The 25,414-nt window shown below is 43.0% G+C and overlaps 1 protein-coding gene across 12 annotated transcripts in view; it reads left to right on the top strand.

The window, feature by feature from the left end:
• abhd6a (abhydrolase domain containing 6, acylglycerol lipase a) overlaps window positions 1-25,414 on the top strand; it is a 37,433-nt gene continuing 12,019 nt past the window's right edge. For 10 of the 12 annotated variants that reach the window (XR_008753485.1, XR_008753484.1, XR_008753488.1 and 7 more), the window contains exons 1-4: window positions 2-251; window positions 8,036-8,168; window positions 13,700-13,859; window positions 15,677-15,790. Coding sequence is in view for 3 of the 12 variants with exons in the window: in XM_055869958.1 (XP_055725933.1) it covers window positions 8,050-8,168; window positions 13,700-13,859; window positions 15,677-15,790 (393 nt within the window). In the remaining 9 variants the exon portion in view is untranslated. Of the gene's footprint in view, window positions 257-8,035; window positions 8,169-13,699; window positions 13,860-15,676; window positions 15,791-25,414 lie in introns of all 12 variants that reach the window. The other 2 variants (XM_055869961.1, XM_055869959.1) reach the window with 2 other exon arrangements.

Raw genomic sequence — 25,414 nt, 5'->3', positions numbered from 1 at the left:
TTATGTATTTTTTCCCCCCTTGTATCGTCTTTCCCTTTAAGATGGATGAAACGTTGTTACATATCTCAGTGAACATTGCTTCATGACATCTCTAGGTGAAGAGTCAGCTGATAGAAATGTAAGGCTTTCGGTGAAGATTACTCGGGTATTTTCATAGAAAGACTTTGATTGAGCAGGTTCGGCGGCAGGAAGAGAAGAGAGGGAGAGAGCGAGAGGAGTGTTTCATTGTAACAACCGAAGTCTAGCCTACAGTACGGTAACAGAACTGATTGTAGCCATTAATTGCATGTATTTGCTACTGTGTAGCCAGATTCTATGTCCGGCCAGGAAAGACAAGCCTATTCACATTTTAAAGATGGCCGATTAGCGTACTGATAACCATATTAGTGAGGATATTAGTGAGATCTATAATGACGATCGCGGTGTGTTTTTCTGGCTATTGGCTATTTTCCGGCACCTGATCTGATTGTTATATGCGTGTGTCTGATGTGTAAAAAAAACAAAACAGGAAGTAACATAATTATTTTGTTTCAATAGTTTTTATTGGGAAATTGTGAGTCTGTGCGTACGTAATAATTTCATAGTGTGTCCTGAAACATGAGTCGACAGTTTCTCTACAGAACAATAGACAGTCGACACCCCTAGGGGATTGGATGAATACACTGCACAGTTTCTCAATGGTGAATGACTGCAGTTTCCAATTGATGTCATTTAGCTCTTAGTGGTCTGCTCAGAGCTGACCCTTTTTACATAACTAAACTCAAATGGCACCCTATTCCCTTACATAGTGCACTACTTTTAGGAATAGGGTGCCATTTGGGAGTCCTGTATGAGATGCACTACTGCACTGTGTGCTGCTGTGGGATCTCTGTGCTAATTATCTCAGTTCACCTGAAGACCCACCGCTACAGCACCAGTGTGTTTACAATTGTGTGTGTGTGTGGAAAATGACTAGGGTGGACTGTAATTTAGGTTCAGGACTGTTGCTGCCACCATGGACTGTAAGCTAGGTTCAGGACTGTTGCTGCCACCACGGACTGTAAGCTAGGTTCAGGACTGTTGCTGCCACCATGGACTCTAAACTACGTTCAGGACTGTTGCTGCCACCATGGATTGTAAGCTAGGTTCAGGACTGTTGTTGCCACCATGGGCTGTAAGCTAGGTTCAGGATTGTTGCTGCCACCATGGACTGTAAACTAGGTTCAGGACTGTTGCTGCCACCATGGACTGTAAACTAGGTCCCAGGACTGTTGCTGCCACCATGGACTGTAAACTAGGTCCCAGGACTGTTGCTGCCACCATGGACTGTAAACTAGGTGCCAGGACTGTTGCTGCCACCATGGACTGTAAACTAGGTGCCAGGACTGTTGCTGCCACCATGGACTGTAAACTAGGTGCCAGGACTGTTGCTGCCACCATGGACTGTAAACTAGGTGCCAGGACTGTTGCTGCCACCATGGACTGTAAACTAGGTGCCAGGACTGTTGCTGCCACCATGGACTGTAAACTAGGTGCCAGGACTGTTGCTGCCACCATGGACTGTAAACTAGGTCCCAGGACTGTTGCTGCCACCATGGACTGTAAACTAGGTCCCAGGACTGTTGCTGCCACCATGGACTGTAAACTAGGTCCCAGGACTGTTGCTGCCACCATGGACTGTAAACTAGGTCCCAGGACTGTTACTGCCACCATGGTGCATCGGTCAGAATGCGAATCAGGAGATGGAGCAAGAATCCAGGTTTAGGGGTATCACACACACAGTTGAAGACAGGAACGAACAGAGGCACATTGGGGGCTTTGGAACAGATGTTTCTAAGGGCTTCTAAGGCCGGTAGGAAGTTAGGAAGGATGTGCTTTATGATGTGGCTTGTGTTCCTTCACTAACAACACTCCTCTATCATTCAGAGTGCATCTCAGAGCACGTCGTAATGTTAATAAATAGCCTAATGCTTGGCTGGCTACTACTGCCTGCATTTACTCCAGACACATTTAGATGAAGGTCGGGTAAATCACTTGACCTATATATTGGTTCGCTTTAGAGAGGAGCAAAACTTCTCTCCTGACATTTATGCCACATCTGTACAATCAAAATAATCTGCATTTTGTCATTGTATTTTCTAGTGATTAGTCGCTCAGTAAAAATGCCTGGGCCTGAATAAATAATAATAACAAGTAGACTGACTAAAACAACCATATGGCTTCAGCCAAGTAGACTGACTAAAACAACCATATGGCTTCAACCAAGTAGACTGACTAAAACAACCATATGGCTTTAGCCAAGTAGACTGGCTAAAACAACCATATGGCCTCAGCCAAGTAGACTGACTAAAACAACCATATGGCCTCAGCCAAGTAGACTGACTAAAACAACCATATGGCTTCAGCCAAGTAGACTGACTAAAACAACCATATGGCTTCAGCCAAGTAGACTGACTAAAACAACCATATGGCTTCAGCCAAGTAGACTGACTAAAACAACCATATGGCTTCAGCCAAGTAGACTGACTAAAACAACCATATGGCCTCAGCCAAGTAGACTGACTAAAACAACCATATGGCCTCAGCCAAGTAGACTGACTAAAACAACCATATGGCCTCAGCCAAGTAGACTGACTAAAACAACCATATGGCCTCAGCCAAGTAGACTGACCTAAACAACCATATGGCCTCAGCCAAGTAGACTGACTAAAACAACCATATGGTCTCAGCCAAGTAGACTGACTAAAACAACCATATGGTCTCAGCCAAGTAGACTGACTAAAACAACCATATGGCTTCAGCCAAGTAGACTGACTAAAACAACCATATGGCCTCAGCCAAGTAGACTGACTAAAACAACCATATGGCCTCAGCCAAGTAGCCTGACTAAAACAACCATATGGCTTCAGCCAAGTAGACTGACTAAAACAACCATATGGCCTCAGCCAAGTAGGCTGACTAAAACAACCATATGGCCTCAGCCAAGTAGACTGACTAAAACAACCATATGGCCTCAGCCAAGTAGGCTGACTAAAACAACCATAACAACCATATGGCCTCAGCCAAGTAGGCTGACTAAAACAACCATATGGCTTCAGCCAAGTAGACTGACTAAAACAACCATATGGCCTCAGCCAAGTAGACTGACTAAAACAACCATATGGCCTCAGCCAAGTAGACTGACTAAAACAACCATATGGCTTCAGCCAAGTAGACTGACTAAAACAACCATATGGCCTCAGCCAAGTAGACTGACTAAAACAACCATATGGCTTCAGCCAAGTAGACTGACTAAAACAACCATATGGCCTCAGCCAAGTAGACTGACTAAAACAACCATATGGCTTCAGCCAAGTAGTCTGACTAAAACAACCATATGGCTTCAGCCAAGTAGACTGACTAAAACAACCATATGGCCTCAGCCAAGTAGACTGACTAAAACAACCATATGGCCTCAGCCAAGTAGACTGACCAAAACAACCATATGGCTTCAGCCAAGTAGGCTGACTAAAACAACCATATGGCTTCAGCCAAGTAGACTGACTAAAACAACCATATGGCTTCAGCCAAGTAGACTGACTAAAACAACCATATGGCTTCAGCCAAGTAGACTGACTAAAACAACCATATGGCTTCAGCCAAGTAGACTGACTAAAACAACCATATGGCTTCAGCCAAGTAGACTGACTAAAACAACCATATGGCTTCAGCCAAGTAGCCTGACTAAAACAACCATATGGCTTCAGCCAAGTAGACTGACTAAAACAACCATATGGCTTCAGCCAAGTAGACTGACTAAAACAACCATATGGCTTCAGCCAAGTAGACTGACTAAAACAACCATATGGCTTTAGCCAAGTAGACTGGCTAAAACAACCATATGGCCTCAGCCAAGTAGACTGACTAAAACAACCATATGGCCTCAGCCAAGTAGACTGACTAAAACAACCATATGGCGTCAGCCAAGTAGGCTGACTAAAACAACCATATGGCTTCAGCCAAGTAGGCTGACTAAAACAACCATATGGCTTCAGCCAAGTAGACAGACTTAAACAACCATATGGTCTCAGCCAAGTAGACTGACTAAAACAACCATATGGTCTCAGCCAAATAGACTGACTAAAACAACCATATGGTCTCAGCCAAGTAGACTGACTAAAACAACCATATGGCTTCAGCCAAGTAGACTAACTAAAACAACCATATGGTCTCAGCCAAGTAGACTGACTAAAACAACCATATGGCTTCAGCAAAGTAGACTGACTAAAACAACCATATGGCTTCAGCCAAGTAGACTGACTAAAACAACCATATGTCTTCAGCCAAGTAGGTGACTAAAACAACCATATGGCTTCAGCCAAGTAGTCTGAATAAAACAACCATATGGCTTCAGCCAAGTAGTCTGAATAAAACAACCAGATGGCCTCAGCCAAGTAGACTGACTAAAACAACCATATGGCTTCAGCCAAGTAGACTGACTAAAACAACAATATGGCCTCAGCCAAGTAGACTGACTAAAACAACCATATGGCTTCAGCCAAGTATGACTAAAACAACCATATGGCTTCAGCCAAGTAGACTGACTAAAACAACCATATGGCTTCAGCCAAGTAGACTGACTAAAACAACCATATGGCCTCAGCCAAGTAGACTGACTAAAACAACCATATGGCTTCAGCCAAGTAGACTGACTAAAACGCCATATGGCCTCAGCCAAGTAGACTGACTAAAACAACCATATGGCTTCAGCCAAGTAGACTGACTAAAACAACCATATGGCCTCAGCCAAGTAGACTGACTAAAACAACCATATGACCTCAGCCAAGTAGACTGACTAAACCAACCATATGACCTCAGCCAAGTAGACTGACTAAAACAACCATATGGCCTCAGCCAAGTAGACTGACTAAAACAACCATAATGACCTCAGCCAAGTAGACTGACTAAAACAACCATATGACCTCAGCCAAGTAGACTGACTAAAACAACCATATGACCTCAGCCAAGTAGACTGACTAAAACAACCATATGGCTTCAGCCAAGTAGACTGACTAAAACAACCATATGGCTTCAGCCAAGTAGACTTACTAAAACAACCAAATGGCTTCAGCCAAGTAGACTGACTAAAACAACCATATGGCTTCAGCCAAGTAGACTGACTAAAACAACCATATGGCTTCAGCCAAGTAGCCTGACTAAAACAACCATATGGCTTCAGCCAAGTAGACTGACTAAAACAACCATATGGCTTCAGCCAAGTAGACTGACTAAAACAACCATATGGCTTCAGCCAAGTAGACTGACTAAAACAACCATATGGCTTTAGCCAAGTAGACTGGCTAAAACAACCATATGGCCTCAGCCAAGTAGACTGACTAAAACAACCATATGGCCTCAGCCAAGTAGACTGACTAAAACAACCATATGGCGTCAGCCAAGTAGGCTGACTAAAACAACCATATGGCTTCAGCCAAGTAGGCTGACTAAAACAACCATATGGCTTCAGCCAAGTAGACAGACTTAAACAACCATATGGTCTCAGCCAAGTAGACTGACTAAAACAACCATATGGTCTCAGCCAAATAGACTGACTAAAACAACCATATGGTCTCAGCCAAGTAGACTTACTAAAACAACCATATGGCTTCAGCCAAGTAGACTAACTAAAACAACCATATGGTCTCAGCCAAGTAGACTGACTAAAACAACCATATGGCTTCAGCAAAGTAGACTGACTAAAACAACCATATGGCTTCAGCCAAGTAGACTGACTAAAACAACCATATGTCTTCAGCCAAGTAGGTGACTAAAACAACCATATGGCTTCAGCCAAGTAGTCTGAATAAAACAACCATATGGCTTCAGCCAAGTAGTCTGAATAAAACAACCAGATGGCCTCAGCCAAGTAGACTGACTAAAACAACCATATGGCTTCAGCCAAGTAGACTGACTAAAACAACAATATGGCCTCAGCCAAGTAGACTGACTAAAACAACCATATGGCTTCAGCCAAGTATGACTAAAACAACCATATGGCTTCAGCCAAGTAGACTGACTAAAACAACCATATGGCTTCAGCCAAGTAGACTGACTAAAACAACCATATGGCCTCAGCCAAGTAGACTGACTAAAACAACCATATGGCTTCAGCCAAGTAGACTGACTAAAACGCCATATGGCCTCAGCCAAGTAGACTGACTAAAACAACCATATGGCTTCAGCCAAGTAGACTGACTAAAACAACCATATGGCCTCAGCCAAGTAGACTGACTAAAACAACCATATGACCTCAGCCAAGTAGACTGACTAAACCAACCATATGACCTCAGCCAAGTAGACTGACTAAAACAACCATATGGCCTCAGCCAAGTAGACTGACTAAAACAACCATAATGACCTCAGCCAAGTAGACTGACTAAAACAACCATATGACCTCAGCCAAGTAGACTGACTAAAACAACCATATGACCTCAGCCAAGTAGACTGACTAAAACAACCATATGGCTTCAGCCAAGTAGACTGACTAAAACAACCATATGGCTTCAGCCAAGTAGACTTACTAAAACAACCAAATGGCTTCAGCCAAGTAGACTGACTAAAACAACCATATGGCTTCAGCCAAGTAGACTGACTAAAACAACCATATGGCTTCAGCCAAGTAGACTGACTAAAACAACCATATGGCCTCAGCCAAGTAGACTGACTAAAACAACCATATGGCCTCAGCCAAGTAGACTGACTAAAACAACCATATGGCTTCAGCCAAGTAGACTGACTAAAACAACCATATGGCTTCAGCCAAGTAGACTGACTAAAACAACCATATGGCTTCAGCCAAGTAGACTGACTAAAACAACCATATGGCTTCAGCCAAGTAGACTGACTAAAACAACCATATGGCTTCAGCCAAGTAGACTGACTAAAACAACCATATGACCTCAGCCAAGTAGACTGACTAAAACAACCATATGACCTCAGCCAAGTAGACTGACTAAAACAACCATATGGCTTCAGCCAAGTAGACTGACTAAAACAACCATATGGCTTCAGCCAAGTAGACTGACTAAAACAACCATATGGCTTCAGCCAAGTAGACTGACTAAAACAACCATATGGCTTCAGCCAAGTAGACTGACTAAAACAACCATATGGCTTCAGCCAAGTAGACTGACTAAAACAACCATATGGCCTCAGCCAAGTAGACTGACTAAAACAACCATATGGCCTCAGCCAAGTAGACTGACTAAAACAACCATATGGCCTCAGCCAAGTAGACTGACTGAAACGCCAAATGGCCTCAGCCAAGTAGACTGACTAAAACAACCATATGGCTTCAGCCAAGTAGACTGACTAAAACAACCATATGGCCTCAGCCAAGTAGACTGACTAAAACAACCATATGACCTCAGCCAAGTAGACTGACTAAAACAACCATATGGCTTCAGCCAAGTAGACTGACTAAAACAACCATATGACCTCAGCCAAGTAGACTGACTAAAACAACCATATGGCTTCAGCCAAGTAGACAGACTTAAACAACCATATGGCCTCAGCCAAGTAGACTGACTAAAACAACCATATGGCCTCAGCAAAGTAGACTGACTAAAACAACCATATGGCCTCAGCCAAGTAGACTGACTAAAACACCATATGGCTTCAGCCAAGTAGACTGACTAAAACAACCAGATTTAACAACAATGACTAGCTAAGGATTCTGATTTATACACAAGAATGGATGACTTGTGCGTTAATATGTTTAACAGACTCATGTTACAGGTGTTAATATGTTTAACAGACTCATGTTACAGGTGTTAATATGTTTAACAGGCTCATGTTACAGGTGTTAATATGTTTAACAGACTCATGTTACAGGTGTTAATATGTTTAACAGACTCATGTTACAGGTGTTAATATGTTTAACAGACTCATGTTACAGGTGTTAATATGTTTAACAGACTCATGTTACAGGTGTTAATATGTTTAACAGACTCATGTTACAGGTGTTAATATGTTTAACAGACTCATGTTACAGGTGTTAATGACTGTGTTGTTACAGGTAACTACAGCGCTATGGATGTAGACGTGGTGAACATGTTTGTCCTGGCGGGAGGAACTCTAGTCATCCCTATCCTGGCCTTCTTTGCCTCATTCTACATGTGGCCTGCTGCTATCATCCATGTCTATAACTGGTAAGAACTGCACTAAGGAAGTGAAAATGGTTGGCCGGCCCTTTAGCAAAAATATATATTACCTAAACCCTCTGAAAAAAATAAATAAACAAGTGACCCCTATACCCAAAATATAAGAACTGCACTAAGGAAGTGAAAATGGTTGGCCGGCCCTTTTTGCAAAAATATATATTACCTAAACCCTCGGGGAAAAATAAATAAACAAGTGACCCCTATATCCAAAATATAACATAAAGGGGATAGCAGAGATATGCCATTTTAGAAACTGTTCTTTGTCCTGTCAGCGTTACATGGCAACGCAGGAATTTTGATAGCGCACAGGACTGCGGGCCAGAAGGTTGTGGGTTTACAGACCACCGTGGACAAGAGTAGGGGTGGAAAGATATATCATTTATTGTAAAAGCATTGCATGCAACAAAAAAAAAGAAGCGTCCTCTCTGTCAACTGCGTTTATTTTCAGGAAACTTAACATGTGTAAATATTTGTATGAACATAACAAGATTCAACAACTGAGACATAAACTGAACAAGTTCCACAGACATGTGACTTGCAGAAATGGAATAATGTGTGCCTGAACAAAGGGGGAGGGGGGGGGTCAAAATCAAAAGTAACAGTCAGTATCTGGTGTGGCCACCAGCTGCATTAATTACTGCAGTGCATCTCCTCCTCATGGACTGCACCAGATTTGCCAGTTCTTGCTGTGAGATGTTGCCCCACTCTTCCACCAAGGCACCTGCAAGGTCCCGGACATTTCTTTCTTTTTTTTCTTCTTTTTTAAAAATGTTATCCCCTTTTCTCCCCAATTTTCGTGGTATCCAATCGCTAGTAATTACTATCTTGTCTCATCGCTACAACTCCCGTACGGGCTCGGGAGAGACGAAGGTCGAAAGCCATGCGTCCTCCGAGGCACAACCCAACCAAGCCGCACTGCTTCTTTAACACAGCGCGCCTCCAACCCGGAAGCCAGCCGCACCAATGTGTCGGAGGAAACACCGTGCACCTGGCCCCCTTGGTTAGCGCGCACTGCGCCCAGCCCGCCACAGGAGTCGCTGGAGCGCGATGAGACAAGGAAATCCCTACCGGCCAAACCCTCCCTAACCCGGACGACGCTAGCCCGATTGTGCGTCGCCCCACGGACCTCCCGGTCGCGGCCGGCTGCGACAGAGCCTGGGGGCGAACCCAGAGACTCTGGTAGCGCAGTTAGCACTGCGATGCAGTACCCTAGACCACTGCGCCACCCGGGAGGCCGGTCCCGGACATTTCTGGTGGGAATGGCCTTAGCCCTCACCCTCCGATCCAACAGGTCCCAGACGTGCTCAATGGGATTGAGATCCGGGCTCTTCGCTGGCCATGGCAGAACACTGACATTCCTGTCTTGCAGGAAATCACGCACAGAACGAGCAGTATGGCTGGTGGCATTGTCATGCTGGAGGGTCATGTCAGGATGAGCCTGCAGGAAGGGTACCACATGAGGGAGGAGGACGTCTTCCCTGTCACGCACAGTGTTGAGATTGCCTGCAATGACAACAAGCTCAGTCCGATGATGCTGTGACACACCGTCCCAGACCATGACGGACCCAAACCGTTGTTATAGATCACTTTATATAATCAGTTTTATTTCCTTCTAAATCTTAAGCTAACGAGTGGTAGGCCTGTCTTTACTAAAGGAAGGCCTATGGAACACCCTGTCATACCCACTCCATTCAAGTCCTGGTTTTAACTTAACAGCCCTTCCCTGACACGGAGGTAGGCTATTTAAAGAGTGCATGGTGGGTGGAGGAATTGACCTATAAAATCTATTGATATGGCAGCCTCTAGCCTGTAGCCTAATTTCGTCTGTCTAACAGGCCTAGCTCTTATTTCTTAAATAGGAAGAAAAAAGGCTCCAACACAAAGCCATCTTGTTGTTAGTAATTAAAATGAAGACGTTGAAATCGGTTATGCCTACTGGAATGTGTCTTTCAGCACCATGAGCTGTCCATTTCTGATTGATTGTGCCCATGACTGCTGCTTCAAGTTTCAGCATCACAGTGTACGTTAGTAGAATCTGGCTTATTGTGAGGTCAATAACTCTGATAAATACATCACGGGCAAGATCCATATTGTTTTGAATAATATTCTATGATAGTAGTAGCAAGCTATCAAAGTTGTCGTCCTTCTCACCTTCGTGCTCTTCTGCTCAAACTGAACAGAACATATGAGCTAGAGTGCATTTTATAGAGGAGGCCTAATAAAATTAAAATAACGAAGAAGCATTTGACTCTCCTCCTGAACCGCCACTGTAGGCCTACACAGCACAGCCATTGGTTAGTTAGACAGCACACAACACCGTTTTTGATTAACAAGAGCAGAGCAGGCCGGGGCTCAGGGTTGGAATGTCCATTACGGTGTGTAATGCAGCCTAGGGCAGCCGCCACATCGGCAGTCACTAGTCATGAAGGTAGTCAAATTCCACATTTAGTCACGGTAATTAGGCTTCTCCAAGCTCTGATGCTGCTCATGGTCATTAGTAGCCTACCAAACCATTACCTAGCCTACCTACCATTAGTAGCCTACCAAACCGTTACCTAGCCTACCTACCATTAGTAGCCTACCAAACCGTTACCTAGCCTACCTACCATTAGTAGCCTACCAAAGTTAAAGATAAAATAAAAAAATCTAAAACACTGAGAAATATTTACATTTCATCAATTACAAATGACATAACCCTCCCCTTTGGACTAGATTAACGAAATACTAAACCGTCCCCTTAACTGAAATTGAAAAACTGTATGACTCTCCCCATTTTTTCCCAACTACCCATGATGTAAATTTAGATCCATCCCTAACATTCTGATTCTGTACACAACGGCCGTTGTCTATTCCTCCTATTTTTAGTTGTTGTTATAGTTCTGTACCCAGGGGTGGAATTGGGACGGGGGGGGGGGGGCAGATTTCTTCAAAGTGAAGTCATTTTGACATGGGTGGAATTTTATGTGTTGGTTACATCGAATTTGGGGATTTTTACATTGAGGAGTTCCCATCGTGATTTGTTTCCTATTTCTACCCTTGGCAATACTCGACCTTTGCCTTATTTCTAATCTAGTGGAGTAAAGGCCACCCAGAGCATGGAGCAACATACTATTATCTGAAGGCAATTCAAAGGAGTACAGATGCCGTATCTTAATTCGATCCTCCCTGTTGCTGTAGAACTGCAAGATTGTACTGTGTTCGAGGTTTTAAAAGGTGGCAGGAAATAGTGCTTTGGGCCAGTAACCGAAAGGTTGCTGGATCGAATCCCCGATCTGTCGTTCTGCCCCTGAACAAGGCAGTTAACCCACTATTCCTCGGTAGGCCGTAAATAAGAATTTGTTCTTAACTGACATGCCTAGTTAAATAAAGGTTAAATAAAAAATAATAATCATAAAGTTTGTCATTTCCACTTATACATTTCTGACTTGATTTGACCTCACGAAAAATGTATCAACTCCTACAAAAATGTCCATTCATTATAATTCACATTTCCTATTGCTGCAGGATTATTTTCCTGTTTTGTAAAAATGGGTCAAATTAAGTTAGGGCATCTGTTCACCTTCTGCAACCTGACCTGTGGACTGACTAGATAGAACAGAGAGGCCTCACTAGCTGTCCTGTCTGTCATGATCCTGTCACTAAGGCTGCTTTGGGGACTTGGCTCTGGCTGGGAGTGTTGTGTTGAATCACTCATCCAAGGTCAATAGTACGATCTTAGATGAACATTGTTCACACATAAACCACGCACACACACACATACACACACACACACACACACACACACGCACACACACACACACACACACATTTTCCTTAAGTCAGTCTATCCCGGGGGAAGCAGAGTCACCAGAGCTATTTTCATATTGCAGTAGCTTAGTGGGCAGCGGTCAAACTCAACTGTCTTTCTGTGGTGTCCTCCTCTGTAAGGAGAGAGAGAAAGAAAGAAGTAGCAGGGTTTGGGGGGGTGGGGGCTGGGGACTATCTATTGCCAATGTTTAATCTGCAAAGCCTTTCAAAGTCAGAGTAGCTTTGAGTAGATCACATATGATCAGATTTAATCTTATGGTTTCACTCCATTACCCTGGACCATTACATGATGGTTTTACTCCATTACCCTGGACCATTACGTGCTGGTTTCACTCCATTACCCTGGACCGTTACATGATGGTTTTACTCCATTACCCTGGACCATTACGTGATGGTTTCACTCCATTACCCTGGACGTTACATGACGGTTTCACTCCATTACCCTGGACCGTTACATGACGGTTTCACTCCATTACCCTGGACCATTACGCGATGGTTTCACTCCATTACCCTGGACCGTTACATGACGGTTTCACTCCATTACCCTGGACCATTACGCGATGGTTTCACTCCATTACCCTGGACCGTTACATGATGGTTTCACGCCATTACCCTGGACCGTTCCATGATGGTTTCACTCCATTACCCTGCACCGTTACATGATGGTTTCACTCCATTACCCTGGACCGTTCCATGATGGTTTCACGCCATTCCCCTGGATCGTTCCATGATGGTTTCACGCCATTACCCTGGACCATTACATGCTGGTTTCACTCCATTACCCTGGACCATTACACAAGGGTTTCACATACTCAGTCTGCTTTCACATTGAAGAGGCCCTAATTCAGTTTTGTCCTCTGCTGCTGTCCACAGCCAAGACACAGCTCCTAGGCACTCTTCTTCTCCTTTGTCAATCAAAATCACTTCTTGTCCACTCTTTGAGTGTGATGTCTGGGGCGTAGACCTCTCACTGACCTGCTGACTCATGCTTATCAGCAGAGCCCTTCTTCTTCTTCCCGCCGCGAATATACTCTCCCATTGCTTCGGTAACACTCCGTTGAGCTGGAGTCTCTCTCCTCGCCATCGTTGCGTAGCGGTCGCTTTCCTCACGCCCCTTGCTGTTCTTCCATTGGCAGCAATGTACTCATAAACCATTTCACCAACAAGCTGCTTACGGTTACAAAAACGTACATCTCTCTGCCTATAAAAAAAATCTCTTAACACTTGTAGCAATTTCTTCAGATCAGTCAAGTTTAGCTGGCGCAGCCAAGTCTTTCAATATAGAGAATGTCTTTTGTTGGACAACAGACAGAAAGCAGCCATTCTTTCTTCTTTGTCAACTGCTGAAATCTGTCCTGGTAGGTTACACTGTTACTGTCGTTCTATTTGTTTTTACTGTTACTGTCGTTCTATTTGTTTTTACTGTTACTGTCGATCTATTTGCTTTTACTGTTACTGTCGATCTATTTGCTTTTACTGTTACTGTCGATCTATTTGTTTTTACTGTTACTGTCGTTCTATTTGTTTTTACTGTTACTGTCGTTCTATTTGTTTTTACTGTTACTGTCGATCTATTTGCTTTTACTGTTACTGTCGTTCTATTTGTTTTTACTGTTACTGTCGTTCTATTTGTCATTAACTGACTCTATGTTCTATCTTTCTCCTAACTAGTATAACTGACCCATGACTGTCTCCCCCCGGCCCCGTCTCAGGTACTGGCGTCGGCGGCTGGGCCTGCAGGTTGTCTACTCTGAGAACAGAGGCTACCGGTTCTGTTACTCCTACAGAGGGAAGCCTGGTCCAGGCCGCCCCTCTATTCTCATGCTCCACGGCTTTTCTGCTAACAAGGACATGTGGCTGCCTGTGGCTAAGGTACAGTATGGACAGCCATAGGGCAGCCATAGGGCAGCCATAGGACAGCCATACAAACATTTTGCAGGAATCACATTTACTAAAAATACACTCACTTTAAGTCGCTTTGAGTGTCTGCTAAATATCACATATAATGTCTACCTGAAATCAGACCATACAGTACCATAGTACATCAGACCATACAGTGATCATAGTACATCAGACCATACAGTACCATAGTACATCAGACCATACAGTAACATAGTACACAGTACCATAGTACATCAGACCATACAGTAACATAGTACATCAGACCATACAGTAACATAGTAAACAGTACCATAGTACATCAGACCATACAGTATCATAGTAAACAGTACCATAGTACATCAGACCATACAGTACCATAGTAAACAGTACCATAGTACATCAGACCATACAGTACCATAGTAAATCAGACCATACAGTACCATAGTAAACAGTACCATAGTACATCAGACCATACAGTATCATAGTACATCAGACCATACAGTACCATAGTAAACAGTACCATAGTACATCAGACCATACAGTAACATAGTAAACAGTACCATAGTACATCAGACCATACAGTATCATAGTACATCAGACCATACAGTACCATAGTAAACAGTACCATAGTAAATCAGACCATACAGTAACATAGTAAACAGTACCATAGTACATCAGACCATACAGTACCATAGTACACAGTACCATAGTACATCAGACCATACAGTACCATAGTACACAGTACCATAGTACATCAGACCATACAGTGATCATAGTACATCAGACCATACAGTACCATAGTACATCAGACCATACAGTAACATAGTACACAGTACCATAGTACATCAGACCATACAGTAACATAGTACATCAGACCATACAGTAACATAGTAAACAGTACCATAGTACATCAGACCATACAGTATCATAGTAAACAGTACCATAGTACATCAGACCATACAGTACCATAGTAAACAGTACCATAGTACATCAGACCATACAGTACCATAGTAAATCAGACCATACAGTACCATAGTAAACAGTACCATAGTACATCAGACCATACAGTATCATAGTACATCAGACCATACAGTACCATAGTAAACAGTACCATAGTACATCAGACCATACAGTAACATAGTAAACAGTACCATAGTACATCAGACCATACAGTATCATAGTACATCAGACCATACAGTACCATAGTAAACAGTACCATAGTAAATCAGACCATACAGTAACATAGTAAACAGTACCATAGTACATCAGACCATACAGTACCATAGTACACAGTACCATAGTACATCAGACCATACAGTACCATAGTACACAGTACCATAGTACATCAGACCACACAGTACCATAGTACATCAGACCACACAGTACCATAGTAAACAGTACCATAGTACATCAGACCATACAGTACCATAGTAAACAGTACCATAGTACATCAGACCATACAGTAACATAGTACATCAGACCATACAGTACCATAGTACATCAGACCATACAGTACCATAGTAAACAGTACCATACAGTACCATAGGTAACAGTACCATAGTACATCAGACCATACAGTATCATAGTACATCAGACCATACAGTACCATAGTAAACAGTACCATAGTACATCAGACCACATCATAGTAGATAGACAGTGTGGTTGGGGTGTTAACTGTGCTGTATGGAGTCTATCTGTAGTAGATAGACAGTGTGGTTGGGGTGTTAACTGTGCTGTATGGAGTCTATCTGTAGTAGATAGACAGTGTGGTTGGGGTGTTAACTGTGCTGTAATGTCTTTACCTGTAGTTCCTGCCCAAGCACCAGCACCTGCTGTGCGTTGACATGCCCGGACACGAGGGCACCAGCCGCACCGATGCCAGAGACTATTCCATAGAGGGACAGGTCAAGAGGATACGACAGGTACTGATTGATTGATTGATTGATTGATTGATTGATTACATTAATTTTCCTTCTGTAAGCTCTCCGTCACGTTTCACCACTGTAAACACTGTATACTGTTACTGTAACAAGATCACATTTTACATTTACAGTTTAGTAATTTAGCAGAAACTCTTTAGCTAGGTGAGACAACCACATATCTCAATCATAGTAAGTACCGGGCCAAGGCTAAGGTACGACCTGGCCAAGGCTTTCGACTCTGTCAATAACCGTATTCTTATCGGCAGACTCAACAGCCTTGATTTCTCAAATGACTGCCTCGCCTGGTTCACCAAGTACTTCTCAGACAGAGTTCAGTGTGTCAAATCGGAGGGCCTGTTGTCCGGACCTCTGGCAGTCTCTATGGGGGTGCCACAGGGTTCAATTCTCGGGGCGACTCTCTTCTCTGTATACATCAATGATGTCGCTCTTGCTGCTGGTGATTCTCTGATCTACCTCTACGCAGACGACACCATTCTGTATACTTCTGGCCCTTCTTTGGACACTGTGTTAACAAACCTCCAGACGAGCTTCAATGCCATACAACTCTCCTTCCATGGCCTCCAACTGCTCTTAAACGCTAGTAAAACTAAATGCATGCTCTTCAACCGATCGCTGCCCGCACCTGCCCACCCGTCCAGCATCACTACTCTGGACGGTTCCGACTTAGAATATGTGGACAACTATAAATACCTAGGTGTCTGGTTAGACTGTAAACTCTCAGTCCAGACTCATATTAAACATCTCCAATCCAAAATTAAATCTAGAATCGTCTTCCTATTTCGCAACAAAGCCTCCTTCACTAACGCCGCCAAACATACCCTCGTAAAACTGACTATCCTACCAATCCTCGACTTCAGCGATGTCATTTACAAAATAGCCTCCAACACTCTACTCAGCAAACTGGATGCAGTCTATCACAGTGCCATCCGTTTTGTCACCAAAGCCCCATATACTACCCACCACTGCGACCTGTACGCTCTCGTTGGCTGGCCCTCGCTACATATTACCCACTGGCTCAAGGTCATCTATAAGTCTATGCTAGGTAAAGCTCCGCCTTATCTCAGCTCACTGGTCACGATAACAACACCTACCCATATCACGCGCTCCAGCAGGTATATCTCACTGGTCACCCCCAAAGCCAACACCTACTTTGGCCGCCTTTCCTTCCAGTTCTCTGCTGCCAATGACTGGAACGAACTGCAAAAATCCCTGAAGCTGGAGACTCATATCTCCCTCACTAACTTTAAACAAAAGCTATCTGAGCAGCTTACCGATCTCTGCAGCTGTACACAGTCCATCTGTGAATAGCCCATCCAATCTACCTACCTCATCCCCATATTGTTTTCATTGACTTTTCTGCTCTTTTGCACACCAGTATTTCTACTTGCACATCATCATCTGCACATCAATCACTCCAGTGTTAATTTGCTAAATTGTAATTACTCTGCTCGTATGGCCTATTTATTGCCTTACCTCCTCACGCCATTTGCACACACTGTAAATAGACGTTCTTTTTCTCTATTGTGTTATTGACTGTACGCTTGTTTATTCCATGTGTAACTCTGTGTTGTTATTTGTGTCGCACTGCTTTGCTTTATCTTGGCCAGGTCGCAGTTGTAAATTAGAACTTGTTCTCAACTAGCCTACCTGGTTAAATTAAAAAATAAAATAAAAACATTAATCTTCAATCACCCACAACACACAATGAAAAACAGGCTACCTGAATATGGCTCCCAATCAGAGACAACGACTGACACCTGCCTCTGATTGAGAACCATACTAGGCCCAACACATAGAAATCTAACAACAGAACAAAACATAGAAAAACTACATAGAATGCCCACCCCAACTCACGCCCTGACCAAACTAAAATAAAGACATAACAAAGGAACTAAGGTCAGAACGTGACAGATAGCTAGGTGAGACAACCACATACACGACCGTTCAAAAGCTTGGGGTCACTTAGAAATGTCCTTGTTTTTGAAAGAAAAGCAAAAAAAAATTGGCCATTAAAATAACATCAAATTGATCAGAAATACAGTGTAGACATTGTTAATGTTGTAAATGACTATTGGTACTGGAAACGGCAGATAAAATAAAATAAAAATTGAATATCTACATTGGCATACAGGAGGCCCATTATCAGCAACCTGTGTTCCAATGGCACGTTGTGTTAGCTAATCCAAGTTTATCATTTTAAAAGGCTAATTGATCATTCGAAAACCCTTTTGCCATTATGTTAGCACAGCTGAAAACTGTTGTCCTGATTTAAAGAAGCAATAAAACTGGCCTTTAGACTAAATGAGTATCTGGATCATCAGTATTTGTGGGTTTGATTACAGACTCGAAATGGCCAGAACAAAGACCTTTCTTCTGAAACTCGCCCGTATATTCTTGTTCTGAGAAATGTGAGAAATTGCCAAGAAACTGAAGATTTCGTACAACGCTGTGTACTACTCCCTTCACAGAACAGGGCAAACTGGTTCTAACCAGAATAGAAAGAGGAGTGGGAGGCCCCAATGCACAACTGAGCAAGAGGACAAGTACATTAGAGTGTCTAGTTTGAGAAACAGACGCCTCACAAGTCCTCAACTGGCAGCTTCCTTAAATAGTACCCGCAAAACACCAGTCTCAACGTCAACAGTGAAGAGGCGACTCCGGGATGCTGGCTTTCTAGGCAGAGTTGCAAAGAAAAAGCCATATCTCAGACTGGCCAATATAAATAAAAGATTAAGATGGGCAAAAGAACACAGACACAGGGCAGAGGAACTCTGCCTAGAAGATCAGCATCCCGGAGTCGCCTCTTCACTATTGACGTTGAGACTGGTGTTTTGCGGGTACCCTCTGTAGCGCCTTACGGTCAGATGCCGAGCAGGTGCCATACCAGGCGGTGATGCAACCGGTCAGGGTGCTGTCGATGGTGCAGCTGTAGAACCTTTTGAGGATCTGGGGGCCCAGAATACAGGAGGGGACTAAGTACACACCCCTGAGAGGACCCTGTGTTAAGGATCAGCGTGGCAGATGTGTTGTTGCCTACCCTTACCACCTGGGGGCAGCCCGTCAGGAAGTCCAGGATCCAGTTGCAGAGGGAGGTGCTTAGTCCCAGAGTCCTTAGCTTAGTGATGAGCTTCATGGGCACTATGGTGTTGAACACTGAGCTGTAATCGATGAACAGCATTCTCACATAGGTGTTCCTTTTGTCCAGGTGAGAAAGGGCAGTGTGGAGTGTGATTGAAATTGTCATCTGTTGATCTGTTGGGCCGGTATGCGAATTGGAGTGGGTCTAGGGTGTCCGGGATGATGCTGTTGATGTGAGCCATGACCAGCCTTTCAAAGAACCATGGCTACCGACTTGAGTGCTACGGGGCGGTAATCATTTAGGCAGGTTACCTTCGCTTCCTTGGGCACAGGGGACTATGGTGGTCTGCTTAAAACATGTGGGTATTACAGACTCGGTCAGGGAGAGGTTGAAAATGTCAGTGAAGACACTTGACAGTTGGTCCGCGCATGCTTTGAGTACACGTCCTGGTAATCTGTCTGGCCCAGCGGCTTTGTGAATGTTGACCTGTTTAAGATGAGGACAGAGGGCGCTGTTGTCACTTTGGGGGAAAAACGTGCCCAATTTAAACGGTCTCGTACTCAATTCTTGCTCTTACAATATGCATATTATTATTACTATTGGATAGAAAACACTCTCTAGTTTCTAAAACCGTTTGAATTATATCTGTGAGTGAAACAGAACTCCTTTGGCACAAACTTCCTGACCAGGAAGTGGAAAGTCTGAAATCGAGGCTCTCTTCTAAGTCCTGCCTATAAATGGGCATGATACCTATTAGTATACATGCACGTCATACACCTTCCCCTGGATGTCAAGATGCAGTTAGAGAAGAAATGAGGTGTTTATCTTGGTCTGAGATGGAATACGTCCTCTTGGAATGACGTGTCACCGATTTCATGTTTTCAGGAAGGCGCGAGGAGGACAGTGGGATTGCCTTTTGAAAAGCTGTCGTTATAGGCGACTACTATCTCCGGCTTTGATTTTATTTGATACATGTGACAATATCATCGTAAAGTATGTTTTTTCAATATAGTTTTATTAGATTTTTGAAATTTATTCGGGACGTTAGGCGTGTTGCGTTGTGTGCCCTTTGTTCAGAATGGAGAGCTTCGCGCCACTTGGCCAGTGTGCTTGCTAATTCAAGAGGGAAAAACGATGTTCTAAATCCAAACAACGACTGTTCTGGACAAAGGACCCCTTGTCCAACATTCTGATGGAAGATCACCAAAAGTAGGACCCATTTTGTGATGCTATTTCATATATCTGTCAAACTGTGTACTAGTAGTTTTGCGCCCAGGTTTTGGCCACTCTCTCGCTATAACATAAGCCTTATGTCGTAATGAAGATATTTTTAGAATTCTAACACTGCGATTGCATTAAGAACTAGTGTATCTATCATTTCCTATACAACATGTATTTTTTTGTAATGTTTATGAATAGCTATTTGGTCAGAATAGGTGAGAGTCTAATAGAAATATCCGCACATTCTGGGAAAAATAAGCTACGTTAGCATAATGGATAACCACTGATTTCAGCTCTAAATATGCACATTTTCGAACAAAACATAAGTGTATGTATAACCTGATGTTATAGGACTGTCATCTGAGGAAGGTTTATGAAGGTTAGTGAAAATTAATATATTTTGCTGGTTTATTCGCTAACGCTAACGTGCCTATTGCTATCGCTAACGTGCCTTGATGAATGAATGCGGTAGTGTGGTAGTCTATTGTAGTAAGCTAATATAATGCTATATTGTGTTTTCGCTGTAAAACACTTAAAAAATCTGAAATATTGGCTGGATTCACAAGATGCTTGTCTTTCATTTGCTGTACACGATGCATTTTTCAGAAATGTTTTATGATGAGTATTTAGGTATTCCACGTTGGTCTCTATAATTACTCTGGCTGCTTCGGTGCTATTTTTGACGGTAGCTGTGATGGTAGCTGCAATGTAAAACTGATTTATACCTCAAATATGCACATTTTTCGAACAAAACATAGATTTATTGTGTAACATGTTATAAGACTGTCATCTGATGAAGTTGTTTGTTGGTTAGTTTGGTTGGTTCTTGGTTAGTTAGGTTGGCTTTGTGCATGCTACCTGTGCTGTGAAAAATGTCTGTCCTTTTTTGTATTTGGTGGTGAGCTAACATAAATATACGTGCTGTTTTCGCTGTAAAACATTTTAAAAATCGGACATGTTGGCTGGATTCACAAGATGTGTACCTTTCATTTGCTGTATTGGACTTGTTAATGTGTGAAAGTTAAATATTTCTAAAAAATATATTTTGAATTTCGCGCTCTGCCTTTTCAGTGGAATGTGGGAGGAGTTCCGCTGGCGGAACGCTGGAGCAGTAAAGGTTAAAGGTTTTGTTCACATCGGCTACCAAAGAGCGCTATCACACAGTCATCCAGAACAGCTTGTGCTCTTGTGCATGCTTCAGTGCCTCAAAGCGAGCCTAAAAGGTATTTAGCTCGTCTGGTAGGCTCACGTCACTGGGCAGCTTGCGTCTGGGTTTCCCTTTGTAGTCCATAATAGTTTTAAAGCCCTGCCACATCCGACGAGCATCAGAGCCGGTGTAGTAGGATTCAATCTTAATCCTATATTGATGCTTTGCTTGTTTGATGGTTCATCTGAGGGCATAGCGGGATTTCTTATAAGTGTCCGGATTAGTCTCCCACTCCCTGAAAGCGGCGGCTCTAGCCTTTAGCTCGATGCGGATGTTGCCTGTAATCCATGATTTCTGGTTGGGATATGAACGTACAGTCACTATGGGGACGACATCATCGATGCAATTGTTGATGAAGCCGATGACTGAGGTGGTGTATTCCTCAATGCAATTGGATGAATCCCGGAACATATTCCAGTCTGCAAAACAGTCCTGTAGTGTAGCATCTGACCACTTCCGTATTGAGCGAGTCACTGGTACTTCCTGCCTTAGTTTTTGCTTGTAAGGAGGGCGGGGAGAGCTTTGTATGCATCTCTGTTCGTGGAGTAAAGCACATGTGACATGCTGGTAAAAATTTGGTAAAACTGATTTAAGTTTGCCTGCATTAAAGTCCCCGGCCACTAGGAGCGCCGCTTCTGGGTGAGCATTTTCTTCTTTGCTTATGGCCTTATAGAGTTGGTTGAGAGCGGTCTTAGTGCCAGATTCGCTTTGTGGTGGTAAATAGACAGCTACGAATAATACAGATGAGAACTCTCTTGGCAGATGGTGTGGTCGACAGCTTATAATAAGGTACTCTACCTCAGGCGAGCAATACCTCGAGACTTCTTTAATATTAGACATCCCGCACCAGCTGTTATTGACAAAAAGACACACACGCCCACCCCTCGTCTTACCAGAGGTAGTGTCTCTGTTCTGCCGGTACATTGAAAATCCCTCCAGCTCTATATTGTCCGTTTCTTCGTTCAACCACGTCTCGGTGAAACATAAGATGTTACAGATTTTAGGATACTCTTAATAGGTCATCAATTGTATTTTCTAACGAATTGCACGTTAGCAAGGAGAGTGGAAGGCATTGGGAGTTTACTCGCTCGCCTCCGGCTTCTCAGAAGAATCCCCGATCTGCGTCCCCTTTTCCGGCGTCTTTTCTTCACGCAGAAGGCGTGGATCTGGGCCCGTTCCAGTGAAAGTAGGATATCCTTCTCGTTGGACTCGTTAAAGGAAACATTTTCTTCCAGTCCGTGTTGAGTAATTGCTTTTTTGATGTCCAGAAGTTTTTTTTTCTGTCATAAGAGACGGTAGCAGCAACATTATGTACACAATAAGTAAAAAAATAAGTTACACAAAACGCAAAAAAAACAGCACAATTGGTAAAATAATGTAAAACGTCAGGCATGGTCTTCGGCGCCATTTTTTTGGCCAATCAGATCTTCAACCAAAACCTAATATTAGATAAAGGAAACCTGAGTTTACAAATAACAAAAAATTTGTTTTACTTCATTTAACGAAGATATAAAAGCACCAATTCCCAAGTGTGAAAAAGTAATTGCCCCCCTTATACTCACTAACTGGTTGTGCCACCTTTAGCTGCAATGACTCCAACCAAACACTTCCTGTAGTTGATGATCAGTCTCTCACATCGCTGTGGAGGAATTTTGGCCCACTCTTCCATGCAGAAACGGGGCCATTTGTGGGTTTTCAAGCATGAACTGCTCGGTTCAGGCCCTGCCACAACATCTCAAATTGGATTAGGTCTGGACTTTGACTAGGCCTAGGATTAGGTCTAAAACTTGATTTTTTTTTAACCATTTTCATGTAGACTTGATTATGTGTTTTGGATCGTTGTCTCGCTGCATGACCCAGCTGCGATTCAGCTTACAGACGGATGGTCTGACATTGTCCTGTAGAATTCTCTGATACACAGCAGAATTCATGGTTCCTTCTATTAAGACAAGTCGTCCAGGCCCTGAGGCAGCAGAGCATTCCCAAACCATCACTCTACCACATCCATGCTTGAGCGTTGGTATGAGGTTCTTACTGTGGAATGCAGTGTTTGGTTTTCACCAGACATAATGAGACCCATCTCGTCCAAAAGGTTGACTCAAGTTTGCCAAAAAGCACCTGGATGATCATGAAGACTCTTGGGGGGGGGAAATGTATTGACAGATAAATCAAAAGTATAACTTTTTGGACAACATGGGTCCCATTTATGCCTGGCGAAAATGATGAGAAATGCCCCATTTTGAGAGTGGGTTCCCTAAGAAAGTCCAACTATCTTTTGCCCTGTTGAGTACCAATTAAGTGGAGCAATGGCCCAGTGGACATGATTGGCATCTACAGTGCATTCGGAAAGTATTCAGACCCCTTAACTTTCCCACATTTTGTTACATTACACACTTATTCTATTTATTCAATTATATTTTTCCCACATCAATATACACACAATAACACATAATGACAAAGTGAAAACAGGTCTTTTAAAAAAAAACTTATTTACATAAGTATTCAGACCCTTTTGCTAGGAGACTTGAAATTGAGCTCAGGTGCATCCTGTTTCCATTGATCGTCCTTGAGATGTTTCTACAACTTGATTGGAGTCCACCTGTGGTAAATTCAATTGATTGGACATGATTTGGCAAGGCACACATTTGTCTTTATAAGGTCCCACAGTTGACAGTGCATGTCAGAGCAAATACCAAGCCATGAGGTCAGATCTGGGGAAGGGTACCAAACCATCTCTGCAGCACTCCACCAATCAGGCATTTATGGTAGAGTGGCCAGACGGAAGCCACTCCTCAGTAAAAGTCACATGACAGCCCCCTTGGAGTTTGCCAAAGGACTCAGACCATGAGAAACAAGATTCTCTGGTCTGATGAAGCCAAGATTGAACTCTCTGGCCTCTATTCCATTCATCACGTCTGGAGGAAATCTGGCACCATCCCTAAGGTGAAGCATGGTGGTGGTAGCATCATGCTGTGGGGATGTTATTCAGCGGCAGGGACTGGGAAGCTAGTCAGAATCGAGGAAAGATGAATGGAGCAAAGTCCGGAGAGATCCTTGATGAAAACCTGCTCCAGAGCGCTTAGGACCTTAGACTAGGGCGAAGGTTCACCTTCCAACAGGACAACGACCCTAACCACACAGCCAAGAGAACGCAGGAGTGGCTTCGCGACAAGTCTCTGAATGTCCTTGAGTGGCCCATCCAGGGCCCGGACTTGAACCCAATCTAACATCTCTGGAGAGACCTGATAATAGCTGTGCAGCGATGCTCCCCATCCAACCTGACAGAGCTTGAGAGGATCTGCAGAAAAGAATGGGAGAAACTCCCCAAATACAGGTGTGCCAAGCTTGTAGCGTCATATCCAAGAAGATTCAAGGCTGAAATCGCTGCCAAAGGTGCTTCAACAAAGTACTGAGTAAAGGGTCTGAATGTAAATGTGATATTTCCTTTTTTAAATTTATTTTATACATTTGCAAGAATTTCTAAAAACCTGTTTTTGCTTTTTCATTGTGAGGTATTTTATGTAGATTGATGAGGGGGGGAAATGATTTAATAAATTTTAGAATGCAGGCTGTAACGTAACAAAATGTGGAAAAAGTCAAGGGGTCTAAATACTTTACGAATGCACTGTACATTCCAGAAAGAATGGAGAATTTTTTGTTAAAACTAACTAAAATTGACAAAATACTATTGCAGTGAAAGATAAAGCTTTGTCTTTGTTAGTGATGTTGATTAACACGTTCATTGTCTCTTTCATTGTCTCACAGTTCGTCTGTCTCTTCTTGTCACTTCCATCCCCATTTCTGCAGTTTGAAGCTTTTCATCTTTAGATCTTTCAGTTTACCAGAAAAGGTCAAATGGAAATTCATCTGTAATACGCATGACAATGGAGGGCTGAACATAAAGAGCATTGAAGCTTTGAATCGATCGCTGAAAGCCTCATGGATTCAAACTATATGTAAATATGAGTTGGATCTCATGTAAAATCTTAGAAAAGACCAACACACTTTTATTTAACTAAATATTTACATTTATACAAATAAAGTCTTGTCACTTTACTTCGTTTTTGCATTATTTCTTAATAGACAAAAAATCTAT

This window comes from Salvelinus fontinalis, chromosome 18 (assembly GCF_029448725.1).
Source record: "Salvelinus fontinalis isolate EN_2023a chromosome 18, ASM2944872v1, whole genome shotgun sequence".
NCBI classification, from domain to species: domain Eukaryota; kingdom Metazoa; phylum Chordata; class Actinopteri; order Salmoniformes; family Salmonidae; genus Salvelinus; species Salvelinus fontinalis.
This window is presented reverse-complemented; position numbering and strand designations above follow the sequence as displayed.